General features: G+C 40.1%; 2 protein-coding genes across 3 annotated transcripts; one reads left to right on the forward strand and one right to left on the reverse strand.

The window, feature by feature from the left end:
- The first annotated feature begins 43 nt into the window (after positions 1-43).
- On the forward strand, positions 44-14988 carry NUSAP1 (nucleolar and spindle associated protein 1). Its single transcript, XM_048949989.1, has 11 exons — positions 44-283; positions 555-620; positions 2514-2699; positions 3527-3695; positions 5052-5141; positions 5787-5899; positions 6812-6999; positions 8892-9067; positions 11840-11950; positions 12490-12601; positions 13059-14988. The coding sequence occupies exons 1-11, from the start codon at positions 83-85 to the stop codon at positions 13144-13146; spliced, it is 1500 nt and encodes a 499-aa protein (XP_048805946.1). The 5' UTR covers positions 44-82; the 3' UTR covers positions 13147-14988.
- Positions 14989-15093: 105 nt separating this feature from the next.
- NDUFAF1 (NADH:ubiquinone oxidoreductase complex assembly factor 1) lies at positions 15094-21870 on the reverse strand. Of its 2 annotated transcripts, none has more exons than XM_048950002.1 (5): positions 21533-21870; positions 20474-21098; positions 18464-18649; positions 17075-17149; positions 15094-15547 (listed from the first exon to the last, which is right to left on the reverse strand). In XM_048950002.1, exons 2-5 carry the CDS (start codon positions 20981-20983, stop codon positions 15407-15409), a joined length of 912 nt encoding a protein of 303 aa, XP_048805959.1. In that variant the 5' UTR covers positions 20984-21098; positions 21533-21870; the 3' UTR covers positions 15094-15406. The 2 variants fall into 2 exon arrangements, with proteins under 2 accessions (XP_048805959.1, XP_048805958.1); XM_048950001.1 differs by having other exon boundaries at positions 21366-21870.
- Positions 21871-21875: the final 5 nt, after the last annotated feature.

A 21875-nucleotide genomic window follows, 5' to 3' on the forward strand; every position in this document is an offset into this window, starting at 1 on the left:
GAAAAACAGCACGCTGGTGGCCACAGCAGCCATTGGCCGATTCCTGTGCCTCTAAGCCCGCCTCCCTCACCTGGCTCGGCCAATGGCCGGCCGCGGCGGGCAAGTTCGAACGGTGGAGGCGGGAGCAAGGCGCTCCGTGTCGGTTAAGCGCGAGATTCGAAGAGTGGCGGTTGGTAGTGGAGTAATAATGGCGCTCTCCTCACAGATTCAGTCTTTAGACGCGCTGAAGTACGTTGAGCTGCAACAGATCGCCAAGGCCGCCGGCCTGAGGGCCAACCTCCGGGTGAGTGGGGGCGGCTGGGAGGAGCGGTGCGGGAACGCGGTGCCGTCGTCCCCGCGGTGTCGCTGGCGCTGAGGGAACCGCATCCCTTTGGCGCTGAGGGCGGCGGGGCGGGCGGCGTGTCCGGGAGCGGCCGCGGCCGTTGTGGCCTCAGCGCTGTGGCCCGGTCCGCTTGGCGCTGGGCAGGGCGGCCAGGCCGGCACGAGTCCTCTCTGGGTTCAGGCGGTCTCCTTAGGCAGAGTTTAGTTCATCTGTCGCTTTGGTTTTTCTTCAGGCCGACAAGCTGTTGAAAGCGCTGAAGCAACACTTCCAAGGAAGAATGCAAGAAAATGAAAATACGGTAATAGATGATCAAGCAGCCCTTCTTTTTCAGAAAGAATGATTTATTGGTGTTAATTGTAATAAAAGTACTTTTTCAGGGGCGCTTTTAGTTTAACGCGCTCATGTATTAATAGATGTGTGTGTGAATGTTTGACATGCCCTCCTGAACAACAGAAGGCATTAATTCTGCCTGAAGTTTATTTTTTTTAAGTATCAATACAAAATTATTCCCTGTAACCACTGACGTTTAAACTTCTTCATTTTATATTCTATACTAACTAATCCCAAAGCATTTTACATCTGCAATTCACTTACACTGACATTATAACAAAAGCAAAAAAGGCAGCTGTGGAAAGATCTCATTGCGGCCTTACAATATTCAAAGTGAGCCTATACACACAGAATCACAGAATCACCCGGGTTGGAAGGGACCCCAAGGATCATGTAGTTCCAACCCCCCTGCCTAGCAGGGCCACCAAACATATGCATTCAGATCAGGTTGCCCAGGACCCCGTCCAACCTGGCCTTAAACACATCCAAGGACGGGGCGTCCACAACCTCCCTGGGCAGCCCATTCCAGGGCCTAACCACTCTCCTTGTAAAGAACTTCCCCCTAACATCCAACCTAAATCTTCCCTCCTTCAACTTGGATCCATTTCCCCTAGTCCTGCTGTTGTCAGCCCTTTTGAAGAGTTTACTCCCCTCCTGGGTGTAGGTTCCCTTCAGGTATTGATAGGCTGCAATGAGGTCACCCCGCAGCCTTCTCTTCTCCAGGCTGAACAAGCCCAACTCCCTCAGCCTGTCCTCATAGGGGAGGTGCTCCAGCCCCCTGATCATCTTTGTGGCCCTCCTCTGGACCCTTTCCAAAATCTCAATGTCTTTCTTGTACTGAGGGCTCCACACCTGGACACAGTACTCCAGATGGGGCCTCACAGGAGCCGAGTAGAGAGGGACAATCACCTCCCTGTCCCTGCTGACCACCCCTCTCCTGATGGAGCCCGGGATCCCATTTGCCTTTCGAGCTGCCAGAGCGCACTGCTGGCTCATGTTCAGAGGGAAGTTAGTTTTTTACATAGGTAAATAGTGACAAGACAAGGGGGAATGGTCATAAACTAAAGGAAGGGAGATTTAGATTAGAATTAGATTTAGAAGTTTTTTTTACTGAGAGAATGGCGAAGTGCTGGAATGGGTTGTCCAGACAGGTTATGGATATTGTGACCTTGGAGGTTTTCAAGGCCGGGTTGGAAAGGGCACTGGGCAATCTGATCTAGTAGTACTTAATCTAGCAGCTGGCAACCCTGCCTGTAGCAAGGGGGTTGGAACCTGCTGATCCTTGAGATCCTTTCCAACCCAAACCATTCTATGATTCAATACAATTGATATTTCTTTTATTCATTTATATTAGTTGCTTTTCTTATTAAGTTTCCTATGAGCCAAAATATTGCATCTAACACTTCCTTATGCTTTTGATAAATTTGTGTCTACTTTTTCTAAAACAACTCATATTAAAATTTGCCTTTATAATCTACTTCTCTAAATTCATGAGGAAATTGTGTAGTCTTTTGTGGCTTGTATGTGTATATTTCTGTAGGATAATTTTAACAGATTTTGGAGGATAGCAGCTTCATTCAAGTCAGATCTCAAATACTAAGTGGCTGTTTACTTTTTTGTATAAGTAGTCGCTTACTGAATATAAGTACTGCGTTTATTTTATTACGTAGCTTTTCCATGGAGATGTAGTTAAGGCGTTTCAGGAAATCTAGATATTGCCAAGTTAGTTACTGTACTACTTAAGTGTACTTTTGCTTTCGTCTGTGTGAAGTGCCTTTTCCAATAATAATGTTGAAGCTGTCCCTTTAGAGCGCCTATCTGCTATATGTGCGTTCCATGTTATGGTATTTTTCTGATACAGAATTCTGAAAAAAGCGTGCCTGCTTCAATGGACTCTGAACCGAGCTGTCAGCAGGAATTTATGCCTAATCCAGCACGTTTTGTCACAAAAAGATGTAAAGAAAAGAAAGCAACCAGGAAAAAGAAGAGCTCTGATATGGAAGCTAATGACAGTGAAGAAAATACAGGGCCCTCTGTTGAGATGGAGGTAATTTGTATTGCTTTCTTTTGTGTGTCTGCGTCTTGCAATGAAACCGGAGATTTAAAATAAATAAATAAAGGCTTGATTAATTCTGCTACCAGGTTAGCAGGTAAGGGTTTCATTTTTGTATGTAGGTGTACAGAAAACAAGAACTTATACCACAGATCTTGTCTAATTGGACTGTATACTACTCCACAATGAACAGAAATGACTTATGAAATTAGTCTAAGAAAAGAAAACCTTCTGAGGAAGTGCATGATTACTACACTGAGTGTAGGACTGATTTCACTCGCTCATCATAGTATACATCTGAATGTTTGGAGCTTCACAATTTGGGTGGGTGAGTGGGTGAAGTCAGAATTGTGCAGAAAACTTAATGGTAGGGAAATGGTGACATGAGAGGTGTTGGTCCTTTTAGCAGCATGAGTAAATGAAAGCCAGTGGTAACTACAGCTCTGATAGTTAAAAGTAACATAGCAATTGAATGGACTTTTTCTTGAAAATAAGTTTGTTAATAGAAGAAACGTTGTGCTAGAATGTTAGAACTGTGCAGGTAAAAGCCTTAATATAGATAATTACAAATATTTCCTAGGTTGACTTATGTTGTGTTTCATAAAGCCTCTTCCTCATTCTCTCCCTGAAAGCAGGGTCAGCTACGAGGTTAGATCACAACGCTTGGGGTTTTACGTGAGCTGATTTTTGTAAAACTCTTCAGCATGGCTGTTACCCCACCTCTCTGGACATGCCTTTCGCTGACCAGCTGCTCTCAGAACAAAATCCTTTTCTTATATTCAATTGGAACAAAGAGTTTAATGAAGTATGCTTAACTGTAGGGGCGTTCTGAAACAAAGGAGAACGAAGTGCCTCAGGGTGATTATGGAAAGGAAAAAATGGCATTCCAAAATGTGGACCAAGTTACTAAAAAAAGAGCTGATGAGAATCCAAGCACAGCTACTGCTGAGAAGCAGCCAAACAGGACTTCTAAAAGCACTAGAGCAGAACGTAAGTAAAAACTTCCATAAACATAAGCTTTGTAGTACTTTAGATTTACTACTTAGGTTATTTTTTGTCTGCAAATGTTTTCAGTGAAGGAGTCTGAGTGTATTTAATCCTCCTGCTGCTTTGTTTAGGATCAGCGCCTTCTGGAATACACCTGAGATGCCAGTTTGTAAAGGAGCCAAATAGCACAAAAAGTGAAAATGCCTCAGTATTAATTCTTTTTCTTTGGGTGAATGGGCTTTTTCACTGCCTTCTTGGGAGTACAGCTAGTATAAAAAGATATGCAGGCAACACCCTTGTTAATTTGTTAACACACAGATGCTGTTAGGCAGTGTAATGGTGGATCGCTTTTGTATCTGATAAACTTGCATGACCTTAGAGCATGATGCTGCTGAAAATATGGGCTCGCTTCTCCTCCACTCTTTTGTGCATGCAGCAGAACTAGAGAGGAATTAAGTTTGTCTTCCCTATCTTGCTTGATAGATTCACAAAAAATTATTGGACATGTACCATTATTTGCCTCCTGTTAAGTGTCACAGTCCTTGTGATGTACCATGGGTATCTTTGCTGATTGATAGAATTTAAAGCCTTTCTTATTACAGGTCATATGTAACTTTAAAGCTAATTAAGAAAACAAAAGTTTTCTATGAAGCTTCTTTTAAAAGCAAATAAAATATGTTAAAAAAATGCTTTGGCTGAAGCAGTACTAAAATTAGTTTCACATTGACACTTGAAACAGTGCTAATCTCTTCCCATAACTGCAACCACAAGTATCTGTATTGCTTTAGTTTTTATTTTTTTCCTCTCAACTGTAACTTCAGATGGTAAGATAGCTGTGTAATAGAGGAAAGACTATAACTACACTTAATGCATGTTGGTTTTGTCATAGTACTGACCTGAAGGCAGAAATGATTTAAAGAGCTGAGGCTCTTGTGTGCATATTTAAGGTGGTGGCAGAAAGGCTAGCTAGAAGATATTTCTTTTTTCAGTTATCAATATTTTAAAAACATTAGCTTATGAACTGGATAAAGACCTGTGAGTTGCTTACTACAAGCAAAGTTCTCTTGTTAACTCCTCCTGTGAAATACTTCAGTATTGAGAGAAAATAACCTGGTGTGACTGTCAAACTTGTGCTTCGCTTTGTAGTTCATCAGGGCATGCTTTTACTGACATATCATTTAAAAGGCTTCTGAGATACTTAGGACTTATCTACTTCAAATGAGGTTTTATTTCTTGAAACCTAAACCACTTTGAGGAGATGAGGTGTGTTTTGCCACAAGTGCTTTAATAAAGAGCTATAGTGATGTTGAAATATTTTTCTAGTAGTTGTAATAGTTTTGTTTAATCTTACTGTGCCAGGTGATCCTCATCCTGCAGGACAGAAGATTCCTATGTATGTTGGTAGTGCATCTAAGCCTGGGAAAACAGGGCTGAAAGCTACTACACCAAGTAAGATAATCTTCCATGCTTAAAAAGAGAAAGTATTGCCTGTGTACGAAGGGAGATGAATTGCAGGTTTTGCAGAAATACAAATCTGGTTTCTATGAACCAAGAGGCTGTCTTCTCTTTAAAAAGCAAAGCAGAAAAACAAAACAAACCCAGAACACCAAAAATTACACTGATGTATATCTTCCCACTTGTTTATTTGGTGTTTTCTGGATAAAACACTTAGACTTGGAGTTTTCAAAACACTATTAAGTGTTTTGAAACACTTTTGAAACACAAAAAAGTAGGAAGGTATGCTCTGACTCCCGATTCCTACTTGTTTTTACTTTATCAATACTACAGTTGTGATAACAATTCATCATTTTGTAGAATACTCACTTTTTTTTTTTCTTATTGCTTAACAATGGAAGTATTTATCTTTTTTCCTTTGACCCTGGAATTCTCTAGAGCATCCACCATGTAACCGTGTTGCTGATGTAGATGTTGTTGCATGCTATTCACTTACCTGTGGGTACCCAACCTTATTTAGAGGAATATGCTATGGTCTTTGAGGCCATACCAGTCGGTGTTGTAAACTTTCTGTGTTGTAGCAAGCTTCCTTAGGAGTCTGTTAGATGCATGACTCCTATTACTTTTGGAACTTCTTAGACTTTAAAAGGCTGCATGAAGCTCACTTCAAGAAAATGGAGTCCATTGCTGATTACATTGAGAGGAAGAAAAAAATGCGTGAGACCTGCAGCAGTTCCCTCAGTGAAGCCAAGGTAAGTGCTAACAAACGAAGACTTTTGCTGTTGTCATATTTTTACTTCCACAAAGGCTCTCCTTAAGTTTCCCACAAAGCCTCGTTAGAGCTGAGAAGCTGGCCTTGTGCATATGTGATGGAGCTCTCTGATTGGAGTCCTGTGTAACTGGTTCTATGCAGTTTCTCTGTAGTTTGATGTAACTTATTTGTTAATTGAGTATGGTTATAAATAGTTATAGGAAACAATAAATAGCTTGGTAATCATGTGTAAAATGTAATTCACGATTACTTGTGAAAGGGTCTCTTGGAACTTCTGGTAACAGGCATTTCTGAATTGCAGCAGACCATAACATGGGATGGGTTGTTTTCCAAAAAATAGGGATTAAACAAAGGTTTTTTTTGTGCTTTAAAGAACCTTTGCCAATGACTACATACGTTACCTACTAATCTGTTAGTAGGTAACGTGTAGCTTCCAGTGGCTTTGAGTTAGTGCACAACTGACACCTGTAAGGGAAGCTTCTTTCTGGGCATGGCAGTTTTATGAAGCAACAGCAGTGTGTCAGTGAATAGATGGATGTCACTGTATATACCAAAATAGTAACACTGAACTTCTGAACGTTACATTTCTCTTTCTTTAAGGCATACAGTGTATGAATGTATGCTTAAGAGAAGTGATTTTGGCAGATGCTGGCCAAAAAAACCCAAATCGTTGAAGGGCACCAGAAAAAGGCACTTTGTAGCACTTCTACAATATATGCTTTCAGATGAATTTAATCATGTAAAATCTTAAAACACTTCCCTCCCGTTTCCTTTTAAAGCATAAGAGACTGTATAGTTGTCATATACACTACAGTTTCCCCGCTTCTTAACTGCCTTTTTGATGGAAAAACTTCTAGCAGATTGTGCTGACTCCCAGTTTGCTTTTCCCTAGAAACACAGCAGTGGCAAAACATTGTTATTCAGCCCCAATCCAGAACGAGGCAGATTCTCTGGCACCTGCACTCCCAGTAACCTGCGACGCTCACCACGCGGTTTGCTGAATGCTGGAAGTCAAAGTATTTTGCCTAGGAAATCTTCATTTAATCCTTCTGTTCTCTCAACAACCAAAATGAATGTCAGGTAATAAGAATGAAGCTGTCACTAATGTAATATGACACGTTGAAAATAAAAAACGTAGATGGTGATTTGACTACTTTATTACTATTCCAAGTATGACCCAGGTACAGATAGAAAGCTAGGCTGAAAGATGGAACTGACAGCTTTAGGCAATACAGTAAATGTTTTTATCTTGACTCTTTATTTAGATGTTTGACTGCAGAGGAAATTTGTCTCACTTCCAACCTTCATTTTCCTAAGCAAACCAATCAATTCTTTTTTTTTTCCCCTCTCTCACTGTGTAGGTGTTCAGTTTTGTCAGCAACTTAATAGTGTCTCCTATATTTGGATTAATTCCTCTTTGAGATGATTTAACCACAACTTTATGTAGTATCCCAGGTGAAACTTGCAATGACTTCAGATGCTCTGTGCCCCTAGCACAGTAAGGCTTCATCTTGTGATCAACTGATATAAGCAGGTTGCTTTTAACAGATGGGAACCAAACTGATGCCAGAAAGTCATCACGACTTGCTAAATAAATGAGCTGATGTTATTAAGCCTCACCTTGTTTGCATTTAAGATACTATGCATGCTTCATTATTTTTATAAGTAAGCAATTATATTAACATCTCCTGATTATTTTTTTTTTTATTATAAGTAATTCTTTTAATAGCTTAATAGTGACTTTTCTGGGTCTTGAGGGAAAAAAAATCTTAAAGAATTGAAAATACAGTCCCTAGAAGTATTCTTTTGCACGCTTTTCCTTTCAGCAAAAGTCATTTTTTCTGCTGTTTTTCCTGGCTTCTAATTGTTGTACTGGCACCAACTACTTGCTTTCACTGGGCTTTCTACAGCAGCTGAAGTTCAGATTTAGACATTCTGTATTTTACACTTATCACTCTGCTAATGACAGGTGAATCTTGTGTCTCTATTGCATTCCTTTGAATTTTTCTGATAACCTTCACTTCCTAATAGCTGTGTGCCAAGTGAATAATTGCTGGGACTATTTTTTGGTCCCTGAATAAATACTACACGTGTGGTTTTTTTTCTACTGGTGAGTCAGTACATCTTCCATTATTGACCAACTCCTAATGATTTATTTACATTATGAGACTTGTAACTTTTCCTATCAAGTTATTTGACTGTTGAGAATTCAAGACCGAACATTCCTTGAAATATCAAACTGAATCCAGATGGCTTTGTTTCTATTTTAAATGTGCAATTTTGATTTCCATGCTTTTTTTTCCTATTTATCCTATTTCAATTACTCTGTATCACTTTCTTTCTTCCTGTGGAAGTGACAACAAACAAAAATAACTCATTCTGTCTCTGTGCTTCGTGTTGCATGTTTTTTCCTCTCTGCTGCAGCCCTATTTGATTCTTTCACAGTGTGTAAATTGAAGCTCTTTCAGAATTTATTTCCATGTCATTTGTCCAAAAATGTAATGGAATGCAAATGCACATCCACGAACTTGCTTGAAATACAGTTCTCTTCAATATTAACTTTTTTTTCCCCATATCTTGCAGGCTTTCAGCTCAGTATCTTTATTGATGAGACTATTAATTCACAAAAGATTTTAAATTTATTTCATGATCTCACACACGTATACTTAAAAATGTGTCTATTTACATTTGCAGCACACAGTTCTTAGTATGCAGTTAGTTTATTGCATCCAAATACATTTGATTTCTGAAATAACAAGATAGTCACCTCTTTAAAATTTCCACTGTTATTTACAGTTGTTAATGATGGTTCACAAGCTGAAAATTGTCGAAGGTATTTTTAGTACAGTTTGTTACCTGTGAATGTCTTTGCTAGTTACCAGCTTTATTGTAAGTGCAACACTTGCTCCTTGTTTTCTGACATTGCTTGCATTCCTTGCAGGTGACTTTTCTTGATTATCTCTAACTTTCAGGTTCTCTGAAGCCACAAAAGATAATGAACATAAACGTTCTCTTACTAAGACTCCATCTAGGATGTCTCCATACGTGGAAGAGATCTGCACACCTGACAGCCAGAAGAGCTGTGAACCCCTCAATGCAAAAAACAGCAAGAGAAGCACGAGAAATAATGATCTGCCTGCATTAAAGGGTAAAGTAGTTACTAAATACTTGTCTTTTTCACATCAAGACATGTTTTATTGAATGTTTGTGTAGCCTGTGGACCTGTAACCTAATAGATTACACACTTCAATTTAATCCAGAAATGAATGAGTGATTCTTTAGAAACTGCAGTAATTTATTTCCTTCAGTTTCCAGTTTTCTGATTGTCCCTGAAGATGCGGGCTTGATGTCTTCCCAGAGGTCTCATTCTCCTTGTAGGATGCACACATCTTAAGACAATCTGATATCATCACCTCAGCAATCCTAGTTAGTTTGGAATCCAAAACCCTATAAAACCCTGTCTGTAGGGAAAATAAGTCTTTTGATCACTAGCAATCTGCAACAGCAAAGCGTTGCTAAGAATTGATGCCCCAGCATCACTAAGTACATCAGCTTTAAGTTCTTGACCTCTCAGTATATATGACAATACTGATATTCTTTTTGTTGGGGTGGCAGCTGGAGGTCCCACTGCTGATGGTTTCTTGTCTTTATTCGTTTCTTCTCCTTAAATGTGAAAATCGTCTTTTCCAAACAAATATGCAGAGACAAGGAAATAATCTATTTCCTCTGAAGGACTAGAAAAATGCAGGGGGATGTATATGATATTGCTTAGTCATTTTAGGGGAGTCTGTTTTGGTATCCCAGTTCTTATTGTAAAAGTAAGAATTACTATCCTAAAACTATCCTAAAAGAACAGAAATGAGCTTAGGAAAATAATTGTCAGTGTCTCTCATCCTTAAAAACAGATAAGGGTAAAACTGATAAAATCTTGTTTTCAATATATGGTTTGGGGCACCTTAAGCAGCTGAGCTGAGGAACTAACATCTAAAGCATAACTTAAACCTCAGCACAGAATCAGTTTGAGTGAGCCATAATACATTCCTCTCTGGCTACAGAACTGTGTGTACAAGTTTAGTGTAAGTTGTTAAGTGGCATGAAAGACAAAAAAAGGCCGCATGTTCTCCTTAAAGCACGAATGTCCAACCTTTTGGTTCGCCTTGGCCACACTGAGTGAGAAGGAGATGCATTGGGCTGCGTATATGTAGATTACTCCAAAAGTAATGCCTCCTATTTAATTTCATTGAAACCTCAATGGATACAAAGAGCACAGTGGCACTGTTTGATAGAGCAAATTCTCAGCTACAAAATACTATTTTTCAACATAATCACCATTTGCTCTGCATTTTGCAAGCAATGAACAAGCACCTACCTGCTATGCTTATGTTTTTTTGTTTTGTTTTTGTTTTTGTTTTGTTTTTTATTAAAAAAAGTCTCCACCCATTGCCTCACTGTGTTCATGACTGCTGTTTGGCCTCCATAGGCATTCAGCTAAGCATCAACAAACGTGAACATGTGCTGCTTTTTCCACAAGGAGGAATTCATTTCTGCACCTTTGCTTCCATGGCAGCAGAGGGGCAGTCTGACAAACTGGTGTCTGACACCTGTCACACAACAACAAGAAGTAATGGAATATTGGTGGGAAGGTTCCACCTCTGCTGCTGTACCACCAACATCCATGTCTGACATCATTGGCCAACATAATAAAATAGGAGGCATTACTTTTGGAGCAGCCCTTATACAATATATACTGTAATTAACATACATCAGTAACAAAACATTTAAATGCTTAATATTTTTTATTAAAACATAACAATTGAGAGCAAAAGAAAAACACCAGTGGATGTTGGTTTTGCTAAACTAATGCATCAGCCACACTCAGTGGCAGAGCTGCACTTCTAGTGAGCAGATTTCTGATGAAATTTTACTCCTGTGCTTCATCCTTGAAAGCACAAGAGTTGTTCACAAACTGTTTACTGCCAAAAAGGCGATGGCATGAATAAGACATGATGTGAAGTCAGAGGTATTTCTCTCTGGTAAGAGAGTGCGTGCAGAAATCCAGCAGAGAGACACGATCAGTTTCAAGTTGAGCATCTGATTGCAACTTTATCTGTTTCATTTGAAAATGTACAGAACACACATTTATGTTGACTGAAAACGGAAGTGCAAATAGACCAAAAAAATTGATAATTTTTTTTTGGCAGTCTTGAAACCTGTTCTCAATTCTTTCATCAAAATGCGAAGCATGGCTGCATTTCTTTGGCTGTTCACAGGACTGTTTAGCCAGTGTATCAAAATGCAGAAACTTATTTGCTGCTCCTTGAGCTGGCACTGCACCACCCCCTGTGCCCTGGTCTCAGCACAGATGGGGTTAATAGCACAAGGCTGACTGGTTGTTGCTGAGTAATGGCTGTGGAGCTGCTGCTCTGATGGTGAGGGGCTGGCTGTGCTGAGAGCTGTGTGGAGCAGATACAGTACATTACCACATAACTAATTCACTTACCTACTCATGGCTGTAGGCTGTTCCTCTTGCATCAACAGTGAGAAGCTACTAACATGACATAAAGTGTTTTGTGTGCTTTTAGATGTTAGTGAAGTGAGAGTTACAGTGTGATCAGTGAATCCGGGGATTCTGAACTAATGTGAGAATGACTTCAACTGACCTGAGGTGTAGCAGATCTGCTGCTTACCAGAATGCTATCTAAAATCAGAGCAAAAAGGTATTTCACGACTTCTGCCCTCTCTGGAAGCTTCCTTTTGCCAGTGAGCTGTTTGCAATTTCTTCTTTAGTGGCAGAAGGCAGTGTTTAATAACTCTTTAGTCTTGACAGTTGTCACATGGTCCTCAGATACTTCCTGAGTTGCTTTGTACACCGATGTTCCTGCTACCATTAGTAAGTATGATATCTTGATGCCTTTTGTAGCTTTTACCCCGTTCAAGTTCGCAGCTCAATCTGCAGAACCCTCAAGCACCAAGAAGATATTTGATCTCAAAGCAAGTCTTTCAAGGCCGCTTCGGTATCAACCACACAAAGGTACTGTGATCATGCATTGGTAGTGTTATTTATAGCAAAGTGTTCATAAAATAAGCCACTGAGCAAACTTTCTACATCGTGGTGTGAATTGGCTTTCTTTTTTTACCTTATTTCTTGAGATTTTCACATAGTTTGTGCACTGATATGAAAGTCCTACTTTGTGTGTTCTGAGAGTCTCCCTACTGGAGAAAAAATCTCTAACAAAAGCTTCATAAATAGAGGAGTAAACATTCTTGTATTATGTTGGATATACAGAATATATGGATAATTCTGTACACAATAATGCTTGCTTAAAAAGTGCACTTCCTTAGCAAAAGCAAAACATCTGAAGTGTTTGTTGCATAGAGACTGCTACCTGGAAAACTGCTCATAAGAAATGGGCTGATTAAGCTAATGTATTATGCAGCTGAAGAGGCATTTTCTCTCGAAGGAAACCATCCAAGGAGAAGCTAGCTAGTGTAAAATTCACAAGAAGTTGTTAAGCACGCTGTTGCTAAGCTGTAGTAGTTCAGTATCCTCTCTTTGCCTCTAATTTGTAGGACGGCTAAAACCTTGGGGAGAACTTAAGGAAAATGCTCCCCCAAAGAGGTCTGTCAACAGCAGCATCACTTCACATAAGAGAGACTACAAGCAGCCACATCTCCAGACAAGGTCAGTACAACACTTTGTACAACAGCTTTTTATGAATAGTGTCATTTAAAATAACATCATGACTCGTTTATCTCTTTGAGCATTAAAATATACAGTTTAGGAAAGAACACTTTTTGTATTCATATTGTAGTTCAATACCTATCTAGCAGCTATGGACTTGATAGATCTCCTTCTGTGAGAAGCTATCAATTCCTGCACTGGGTGATTTATCTCAAAAGAAACTGGGTATTGATGAGTTGCTACCTTGAGTGCTAGACCTGTGCATCTAAGCTTAAGTATTTCAACTGAATCTAAACATTCAGACTAATGTCTAACTGGAGCAGTCTTCTTTTGCATAGCTAACGTTGCACACTGTTAGAACAGGTATTAAGCCCTGGTTAACTTCATATTTCTGAGGTTGCTTCTATTTTTACTCTTACTGTAATCTGAAATGGTCTCTCTCCTTTTTCTCCTTTAGGGAAGACAGGCGGGAGAAGCATGAGCAGGAGAGAAAAAAGAAGAAAGCTCAGGCTCTTCGAAACCGTAGAGGACTATCTATGGGTTAGGTAAAATCAGAAATAGCTAGGATCTCACTTGTAAATACTGTTTCTCTCATGTAAATATTTGTGCTGTTTGTGCTTCAGAGTATGGGTCAGGTTGTTTATTAGCTAGGTAGAATCCACAGATGACTGAATAAGACCTTACAGTGCATCTGAGCATAAAGTTTTACCAATCAGCTCCTAAGCTCTTAAATGTTTAGAACTCTCATCTCCTTGGAGAACTGTCTCTAGCTGCAGAACTCTCCAGTTGGTTACTGATATTTTCTAATGTTGCTATGTATCACACTATGTATCTCATGTAACTAAAAGATGTCAAAGGAGAAAATGCAAGTAGGAAAGAGATGCTTGTGGAGCCTCCTAATAACTTGGTGCAGACTTCACCAAAATGTTTGTTATCCACTAGAACACATAGTTTGGATTGCAAGCTTCAAAACATTCCACTGGTCAATTAAAGGAACTGAGATATCTGCTTGCTCTGTTATCCAAGTGGATCCTTAAAACCTGTAGCAACTGTTCAGTGTGTCCTACCGTAGATCTGTGAAATGGTAGGGAATCTCCAGGGAAAGAAATATGCATGCTTTCTGGAAATCCACAACGTTTACAGAAAACTACAAGGCATAGCAGAATTATGAATTTTTGGTTTTTTTTTTCCAGTAAGTTCACAGATGAAAAGTGGCTTTACAAACCAGTACTGGATGCTTAGATCAGTTATGGTTGGGCTTGGTTCTTTCTAGAATAAACAGATGATTGAAAAAAACAATTGAAATACTTCAAAGATGTTAAGAAGAGTGAGATGTTTAAATGCCTTAAATGCAAAAACTAATGTTATTTTAAAAAAAAAAAAGGCTCAGAAAAGCTATTTGGATGTGTTATGGATGAAACCATGACTGGAAAGGTAACTCAGCAGTTGTAATCTCAGCAAATACTTGTACTTCAAAAATACTAGGTGAGCAAATACTTCAGTGCTGTCATATCAAATGCTGAAACATAAAGCTTGTTTTTATAAACCAAATGGGGGGGGAAATAAATTTTTTTGTACATACCTTGTTTATTACCAGTTATCTATTGTGACTACCTCTACCTACCTCCTTAGTATAGCACCAGTTCTGTTTGCACGTTACTCAGTTATCTCTGAACAGATTTGTTTCTGTACTGATTTGCCTGCATACCCTTTTGTGAATGCATTAGTGTTCTGACGCCATTAGGAAGTATAAGCTTTGCTCCCCCTCTGCTCTTAATCTAAATCTGTGCAAGAGGAAACTGCTGATGCAAGATGGTGTCAACTTGTTTTGTTGTGGTCTCCATATAAGGCAGAGCTAAGATTAGTTTTTTTAAGGCACATTTAAGGAGGGGACACTAAATGATGTCAAGGCTTTGACTAGACTGTGACATCTGAAATGAAACCATTCAGCAATTGTTCTTTAAAGTATTTCTTAAATTACTGAGGATGACAAAAAAGAGGGGTTGGGGAACTGAGCATTTGCCCCACCTCTTGACACTGTGCCTTTCTGCAACACAGTTAACTAACAACACCGCAGAAAAGCATCGCCTGTTCTTCCTGGGCCATAGGCTGTGGGTAAGAGTGTTAATAAAGCTGAGGTGCATTTCTAGGGAATTGCCAGTGCCTGGAACCTTACTTCTGTTTAACAGCTTAGTCTTACTGCTTTGTAGCTCTTATCACCCATAACTCTAAAATAAGAGCTAGATCCGCTTCAGTGCTACTGTTTGCTCGTGGCAGCAGCAGGTTTTTCTTTTAGTTCCTTACGGTGCCAAAAGTCTGACATATTTCAGGTCCTGTTCTTTTGTAAATTTCAGAAGCTGTGACACACTTCAGCAGTATTATCACTGTATTAATTCACACTGTAACTTCTCCAGTTACAACCTATTTTTCAAGTCTTTTACAGCCCTATAAACAGTGTATTAGAAAATCAAACTGAGTACGAAAAACCAACACCACGTTAACAGAATACTTTTATTCAGAACAAAAGTTAAAATGTACCCAGACAGCAGTTAATACACAGTAAGCATGTACTGCAGCTCTCAGCAGGCTGTATTCCAGTTCCTGTAGGTACAAGCTCTCAGCCTGTTGTTGGCAGCTTGATGATGCCAACAGTGTCAGTCTAGTCAGATTATGAGTCAACACTTCATCCACTTAACGTTTAATGTTTACATAATTATAACAACTTGAAGGATATTCTCACACTTTACAAAATGCTTAAACATTAAGTAAGCAGCTGATGAATGTTCCAAAGGACACAAAACCAACTTATATTCTAGGATTCCTTTCATAAGTTTCATAGGCAAATTCTTCTGTGTGAGCTCTGTCATTTAGCAGGCCAATAAAATCAATCTCCAGCTGGAAGGGACCATCTACTTTATCTCCCAGTGTGAATCCAAGGGTACTGATCTAATAAGGAGATGCATACATTAGAATAAATCTTAAAGTAATGTTACAACCTGTAACTACCACTTCCATATCCTACAAATAGTTCACAACAGTTCAGTTTAAAAGAGGGGTATCTGCTCAAAATGCAGCAGTATCTCTAAAGGCACAAATGCTTTATTACTACATTTTCATTACAGGCTCCAATGGGATTCACAGATGCTTTTCTACCATTAGGTTGAAACGTATTGAAAATGGCCTGAGTCTAGAGCAATACTGGGATTTTCAGCCTTTGAGGTCTGAATATTGTCAATTTGGTCACGATAAGATGAATTAATAACATACTTCTGTCACTTTTTTTTTTTTTTTTAGCAGTTTGATGTGAACAGGAAACACAAATAGAATGTAATTAAGGATAGATGGAACTTCCATTCCAAGACAGGCCTGGTACATTGTGAAAGTGCCCCCAAAGCAAACATTTTGAAAAACACAAAACTACTCCTGAATTTTATATCACACACTGAGGTATTTAGCCATAGTTTTCCAGTTACAATAGCATTTTTCAAAAGAATATCTGTCATTCATTCTCAATTGCAACACTAATTTATTAAATAATAACTTCATTCTAATTGTAATAAACTCCATACAAATCCCTGGAGCTCAGACATGTCCCCCATTAGCCTGTAGCATATGCCTTGAAAGCCTTCTGCTCTTGTCCATCGCCAACCTTTCAGAGACTCCAGTGTTACTGGTTCTCAAATCAAGTTGGGTGATAAGTAGCTGAACACCTACAAAGCTCCTGGTATTTTAGGGATTAGGGAATCTGCACTGGAAGTGCAGGTTTGATCCATACCCATGACTTTAAGGGCTGCTGTACGTGCAGGAATGTGTCAGATTCAATTTGAATAACTGCATGCTAAGAATTTGCTGAGAATTGAGGATAAACATAAGTTGCACATGCATGCTAAATAAGTAATAGAGTAAAGCTAAGGTGGTAGAGCAGGGTAACGCTCCTCAGATTGATTGTAAGGATTCAATTGCTGTATCTTCTCCAGAAGTGAGCTCTGCAGTCAGCTCCTGGCTTGTGCAGGCTACAGAAGTTTTAAAGCTTTCTGTTACAGGCGACTGCAGGAGTCACCTAAACTCTGTGTTCTGAAGAATTTATCCCTTTGTAATGCCTAGATATGTTGCCTGTGATACATGCTTGCTTTTATTATTTTTGGCAGTACTGTGCCAAATTGCATTTTAGATATCTCAGTCACTTTGATCATTCCTTTAAAAAAACTATTTATTTTTTAACAGACAAGTTATCTAAATCTCTTAAAAATATCTGTGGAACCACTTTGAAGTAAATTGACACTGAAATCACAAAGTAGGATAGTTTGTATGCAAAGGTATGCACACAGGAATAAGTACTTTAAAACAAGTAGAGACTCTTATTGAATTTTAAATTTAAAACCACTGAATATCCCAAGGATTTCTCAATTACCTATACAACGACAATACAATCCAAAGTATGTTTCTGACAGATTAAGCCTATAGGAAACTTGCCTTGTCTAACCAGATAGGGTGTTGGTCATCCTGTACTCTTCCTCGACTGGACAGAAAGAATTTGGAGAACGGAATCTGACAGCAGAAACAAAAGAAAAATGGACTTTAGTGTCACCAGTCTATAGAATAAAACCCCAAGGGAAAAAAGAAAAACAAACAGCTGCCTTAGAAAATGAAATAACACCAAATCTGGTACCAGCGCTCCAGGGTCCAAAGAATCAGTGAGAAAAGAAGCATCACCTATTAGCCACATGCTGCCAGCTCCAGCCCCATGCTGCCCTGTGGCAGCTGTTTCCAGCTGTTGTGCTGGATTCTGAGCCAGCCAGGGCACAGGAGAGGCTGAAGCATGGAAGACAGCCATTCACATCTAGAATATCTCCTTCCAGCAATGTCAGCTTAAATTAATGAAAGGTCTAGGATGCATTGTAAGCTCACCGACAGCTCATCTACATCCAATCTGCATATTTTGTACTGCAAATTTCATTCAAAGACATCAAAACAGTTCACAAAAATATAACAATGATACAAGAGAAGACAACTGGCTGGTGTGGGTGAGGAACACACACAGGCCAGCAGTGACACACTTCAGTGTCCTCAGAAAAGAGCTGAAACTCCCACTTCTTGCCAACGTTACTGCATGTCATAGATTCAAAGCTGTGACTAACAGCCCACATACCTCTGAGGCTCCAACTGACTCCAAGTTTGGCAAACCACACTGCAGGGTAGAAATCTTACATCAAGTCCATTTATTATTACAGATAAAATGGTAATTGCACAGAAAGCTCCTGGCACTGCCTGCAAAGCTCCAGTAGCTGCATCTGTTCAATGCACACTCTGACCACCCACTGTATGAGCTAACTATGCACCCTGCCTGGCTGCTTGTTTGTTTTCCAGTGTTAAGAAAAGGTGACCCACGGGATTCCAGACAATCACAGGTACAGAATGGCAGGTGCTCCTGAGCCCCAGTACAGCCCCACACACAGGTGTGACAACCAGGAGATTCTGGTTTTGGTGGGTCTTTTTTTGTTAATCTGAATTAATGAGCCCTCAGCTCAGGAAGCCAATTTCAGATAGGAGTAGAATTTGTTGCTTTTTTTTTTAAAATAAATTAATAACATTTAAGTATACACATACATTTGTCATAATGTATGTATTATAGTACATATATATTCCCATACTATAGTACAGTATATAGTATAATATATATTACATATGTATAGCATCAGCATAACTCAAAGGTCTGCCTCCTGTAACAGCAAACAACAGACACTTAGGACACTTAGACACATGGTAGATTATTTAAAATACTTAGTAGATATCAACATATTATTGTATTAATATAATTAGTGTTACTAATTATTCATTACTAATTATTACTCATTTGTTTACCTTTATTTCCTCCCAGTACGGTCCTCCTCGGGTGAACATGAAGTAGTTGTACAGGTCATCCTTTTGATGGGAGAAGTAAGGGTCTGTATAAATGTTTACCATCCAAGGTCTGCCATCGCCACGGACACGTAAATACAGACTGTTGAAGTTTGACCAGTCATAATACTTCTTCCTGGCAAAAGATCCCTACAAATATTAATAAATAATTATTCCTTTCATACTTAAAAAGAAATCTCCATTACGAAGAGCGAAGTGCTACTGCTTGAATCACTGCCCTTGTTCTCTCTGCAAGCAGTATCTACTGTGATACAGTGAAAATGGGGTCCTTTTTTATCAGACCAGTCTCATCTCGATGAATTTCCTTCAGCACTGTATGAGAGCCCACAAAACGTAGTATCCCCTCTGAAGATCCATGCATTAGTTATAAATCTTGTAATTAGCAGATTTATATCCTAAGACTAAATCCCCTCCTAGGCAAGAACACAAATTCTGTAATAGCACACCAGGCCTGTAGTTAAGTTTAATATTCTGTGGTTAGCACTAGACTACTCAGAAGAGGTTACAACGTGGGATAATTTATCCCCTATGGTAACTTACTTTCTTTATTGAAGACTGACGTGAGCACTAGAAGCACCTACACATTTTCCAACAGTTTTTGACACTAACTGTGCACAATGATCCGGATTACAAGCACATTCAATCCTCAAATGTATTTTCCAAAGATCTTCCAAGTCCCAAAGTTGTGATTTGCACTCTGACAGATCCAGTAACCTCTGCAGAATGTTACTGAGGTCGCTGGAGCAGGAGGGTGTCATTGGAGATATTCTTGGCCAGAATTGCTCAAACCAAACCAAAACTTGCACCAAAGATCCAGAGGTTTCTCCTTAACTTGATATTGTTACTACAGTTACCTAATTAGCCTTCCTTTTATAAGCTCACAATCAGTAGACAATTAACCCATTAATGCAAAGACTGCGGCTACTTGATTTTCTGATTTGCCAATTTTGACCCTTTTTACTTGAATAAGTCTTTGTATTCATGCTTTCACCTTTTGATCTCAAACTGTATTACAAAGATGGACTGACAGACACTTTGCTACTTCAAAATTAGGAGAAGAAAGTTTGAGTCACATTCACGCAAGGCCAGAGCAATTTAACTCTAACGAGATTCAACTTCCTGCCCAACTCCCCTGTGCTGGTGTCACCAGTCCATGGTGTTCACACCACTCCGTGGTGTTCTGCCTATCGTTTGCCTGTTGATTTTCCTTGCTGACATTCTCTGCTCTCCAGGTTTACAGTTCAGAAGACTTGTAGCTGCTTACTCGTGCTGAATCATAAACAACAGAACAGACTAAAAAGGTTTTTAGTAGCATGCTGAGTCAAAGTGTTATTTTTCTTTTTAAGGATGTTTAAATAAAAGGAATGAAAGAAGCAGTGCGATAGGAGCCATATGCTTACATTTTGTTCAACTCAAAATTACCGAACATTTATCTTGCTTTTTCTGATACACAGTAGGGGCAAGACTATTAGAAAAACGTCTCAAAACATTAATTTCCTGCGAGGGAAATAAAGACAAACTCGCCTAAACTAAGTTTGATAAAGAGACCCAGTTGAAGCCCAGCATATTTGTCCTTATGACACATGCAATGAACTTCAACATTCAGAGACTCATCTATTTTAATCATATCATTTCAGATCTAAAAGCTCACTACAAATTCCTCATGTGTGAGGAGGCTGCAAACAGGACTGTCTTAACAAGCAATGTTACATCAGCAAATGACCAAACACGTTGTTTTCTAAGAAAGGAGAAAAGCTGAGTAAGACTTTCTGGAAAGACTTCCTGGAAGTTCCTTCCAGGTCAATAGGTCAGTGGATACAACAGCAGTGACATCTATACAAACAGAGCATGTAATAATCCTGAAGGTGGTCAGTTACAACCGCAGTAAACAACAGTCCACTTGTCATCACTGGAATTATAGAAAAGCACTCAAATAACAGATGCTGTACTTACCACTGGTGGCTTGGCTCTCATAGTACAATATCCACTGTATTTCGTCTCCCCATCGCGAGGTACTTCAGTATTGAGTATTCCATACAGCATAGCACCCTGGTTGTTCCTACCCAATTTTAGGTAAACTTCACTTTTTCCTCCAATCTCCACATCGGAGGAAATAACCCATTTATTTAAATCTTCCTGGCTCCGAAACACCCACATCACCTTTGTCTGTTCCAACATGTATTCACTGAACGAATGGCCGTCAGGTCCTTTTAGGTGGTCTTCGGTCTCCTTCTTCAGCAAGCTTAGCTGAGTCTTTAAGGCATTAATGCCCTTCTTAAAGCTGAAATCAATGTTTCGCCAAGACGGTGTTACCTCAGGCTGTGACCCTGGCCTCCTGTAACTGCTGTAACATTTTGACATGGAATCAACACGGAGAGTTCCAAGCAAAGGTTGCAAAACTTTGTGTCTGCAGCATCTACCACGTAAGCACACGCTGTTCAGCAACGTAACAGCTACAGCCATGCTGGTAAAGACACAGAATTTGCTTCCAGCAAGGCAATTTATGGGTTTGAAATTAATTTAACAGCCAAATTAGTATCTGGAGGTATCTTGGTTTGTTACTGCAGTTAATCTCCACCTTCAATGAAAAAGAGAAAAGAAAAATTAAAGTCTTACAAGCATTGGGTGCATTTTTTTTTTTATAGAAAGGATATTAATTAGAAATCCAAGCCATTAGGAAAGAAGGAATAACAATGAATGCCCAGTATTACACTTTCTCGGCCCCCTAGTTTGTTTCAGTACTTCTCCCAGTACGTTCTCACCCCACGAAATACCAAAACACCGAAGAGTCAAATTAAACAGTAGAAAAAAAGCTATTCCTGTTAATCCCTTTCACCCCACGTACGTTTAGGCATTGCCGAGCAACAAGCAGCAAGAACGACCTGACGAGCAGCGCTTCTCAAAGAAGGACGCTCATCAACGCCGCGCTTCTCTCCGGATCAAGCTGCAGGACGAGCCGCGCCGTAACAACAGCGATTTCACTCACGGGCCCGCTCCCGCCGCTCCGCTCACCTCAGCCGCCCACCGTTACTGCAGCTCCTCGGCGCTTCCGGGCCCGGAAAGGAACGCTCTCCGCGCCGCGCGGGTTCCGCTGGTGGCAGCGGCCGACTGCCCGCCCCGACCCACGGCGCGGAAGAACCGAGAAGCCCTCCCCGTGTCTTTGTGCTGAACGAGGAGAGGAGCGGGGCACACGGCCGCTCGCAGGGGACGGGGAGGGGCAGCACGCTGACTGCACGGAGAAGCGGCCGGGGGAGCGGCCTCGGCGCGGAGCCCCGACCCCCAAAGCTAGGAAGGCGCGGAGACCGCCGAAGCAGCCCTCTCTCCTCGCGGGCGGCGGCGGCCCCGCCCTCCTTCC

The sequence above is a fragment of the Lagopus muta genome, chromosome 6, assembly GCF_023343835.1.
Source record: "Lagopus muta isolate bLagMut1 chromosome 6, bLagMut1 primary, whole genome shotgun sequence".
Taxonomy (NCBI): Eukaryota; Metazoa; Chordata; class Aves; order Galliformes; family Phasianidae; genus Lagopus; species Lagopus muta.

What these genes read in the sequence shown, in the direction of transcription:
- NUSAP1 (XM_048949989.1), top strand. Translation starts at nt 83, where the DNA reads ATGGCCGGCCGCGGCGGGCAAGTTCGAACGGTGGAGGCGGGAGCAAGG. An exon ending in GCTGAAAGCTACTACACCAA is followed by an intron (nt 5,142 to 5,786) that starts GTAAGATAATCT and finishes GGAACTTCTTAG; the next exon opens with ACTTTAAAAGGCTGCATGAA. An exon ending in TCGGTATCAACCACACAAAG is followed by an intron (nt 11,951 to 12,489) that starts GTACTGTGATCA and finishes TCTAATTTGTAG; the next exon opens with GACGGCTAAAACCTTGGGGA.
- NDUFAF1 (XM_048950002.1), bottom strand. Translation starts at nt 20,983, where the DNA reads ATGGCTGTAGCTGTTACGTTGCTGAACAGCGTGTGCTTACGTGGTAGA. An exon ending in TGAGAGCCAAGCCACCAGTG is followed by an intron (nt 18,650 to 20,473) that starts GTAAGTACAGCA and finishes TAATATTTGTAG; the next exon opens with GGATCTTTTGCCAGGAAGAA. An exon ending in ACCCTATCTGGTTAGACAAG is followed by an intron (nt 15,548 to 17,074) that starts GCAAGTTTCCTA and finishes TCTCCTTATTAG; the next exon opens with ATCAGTACCCTTGGATTCAC.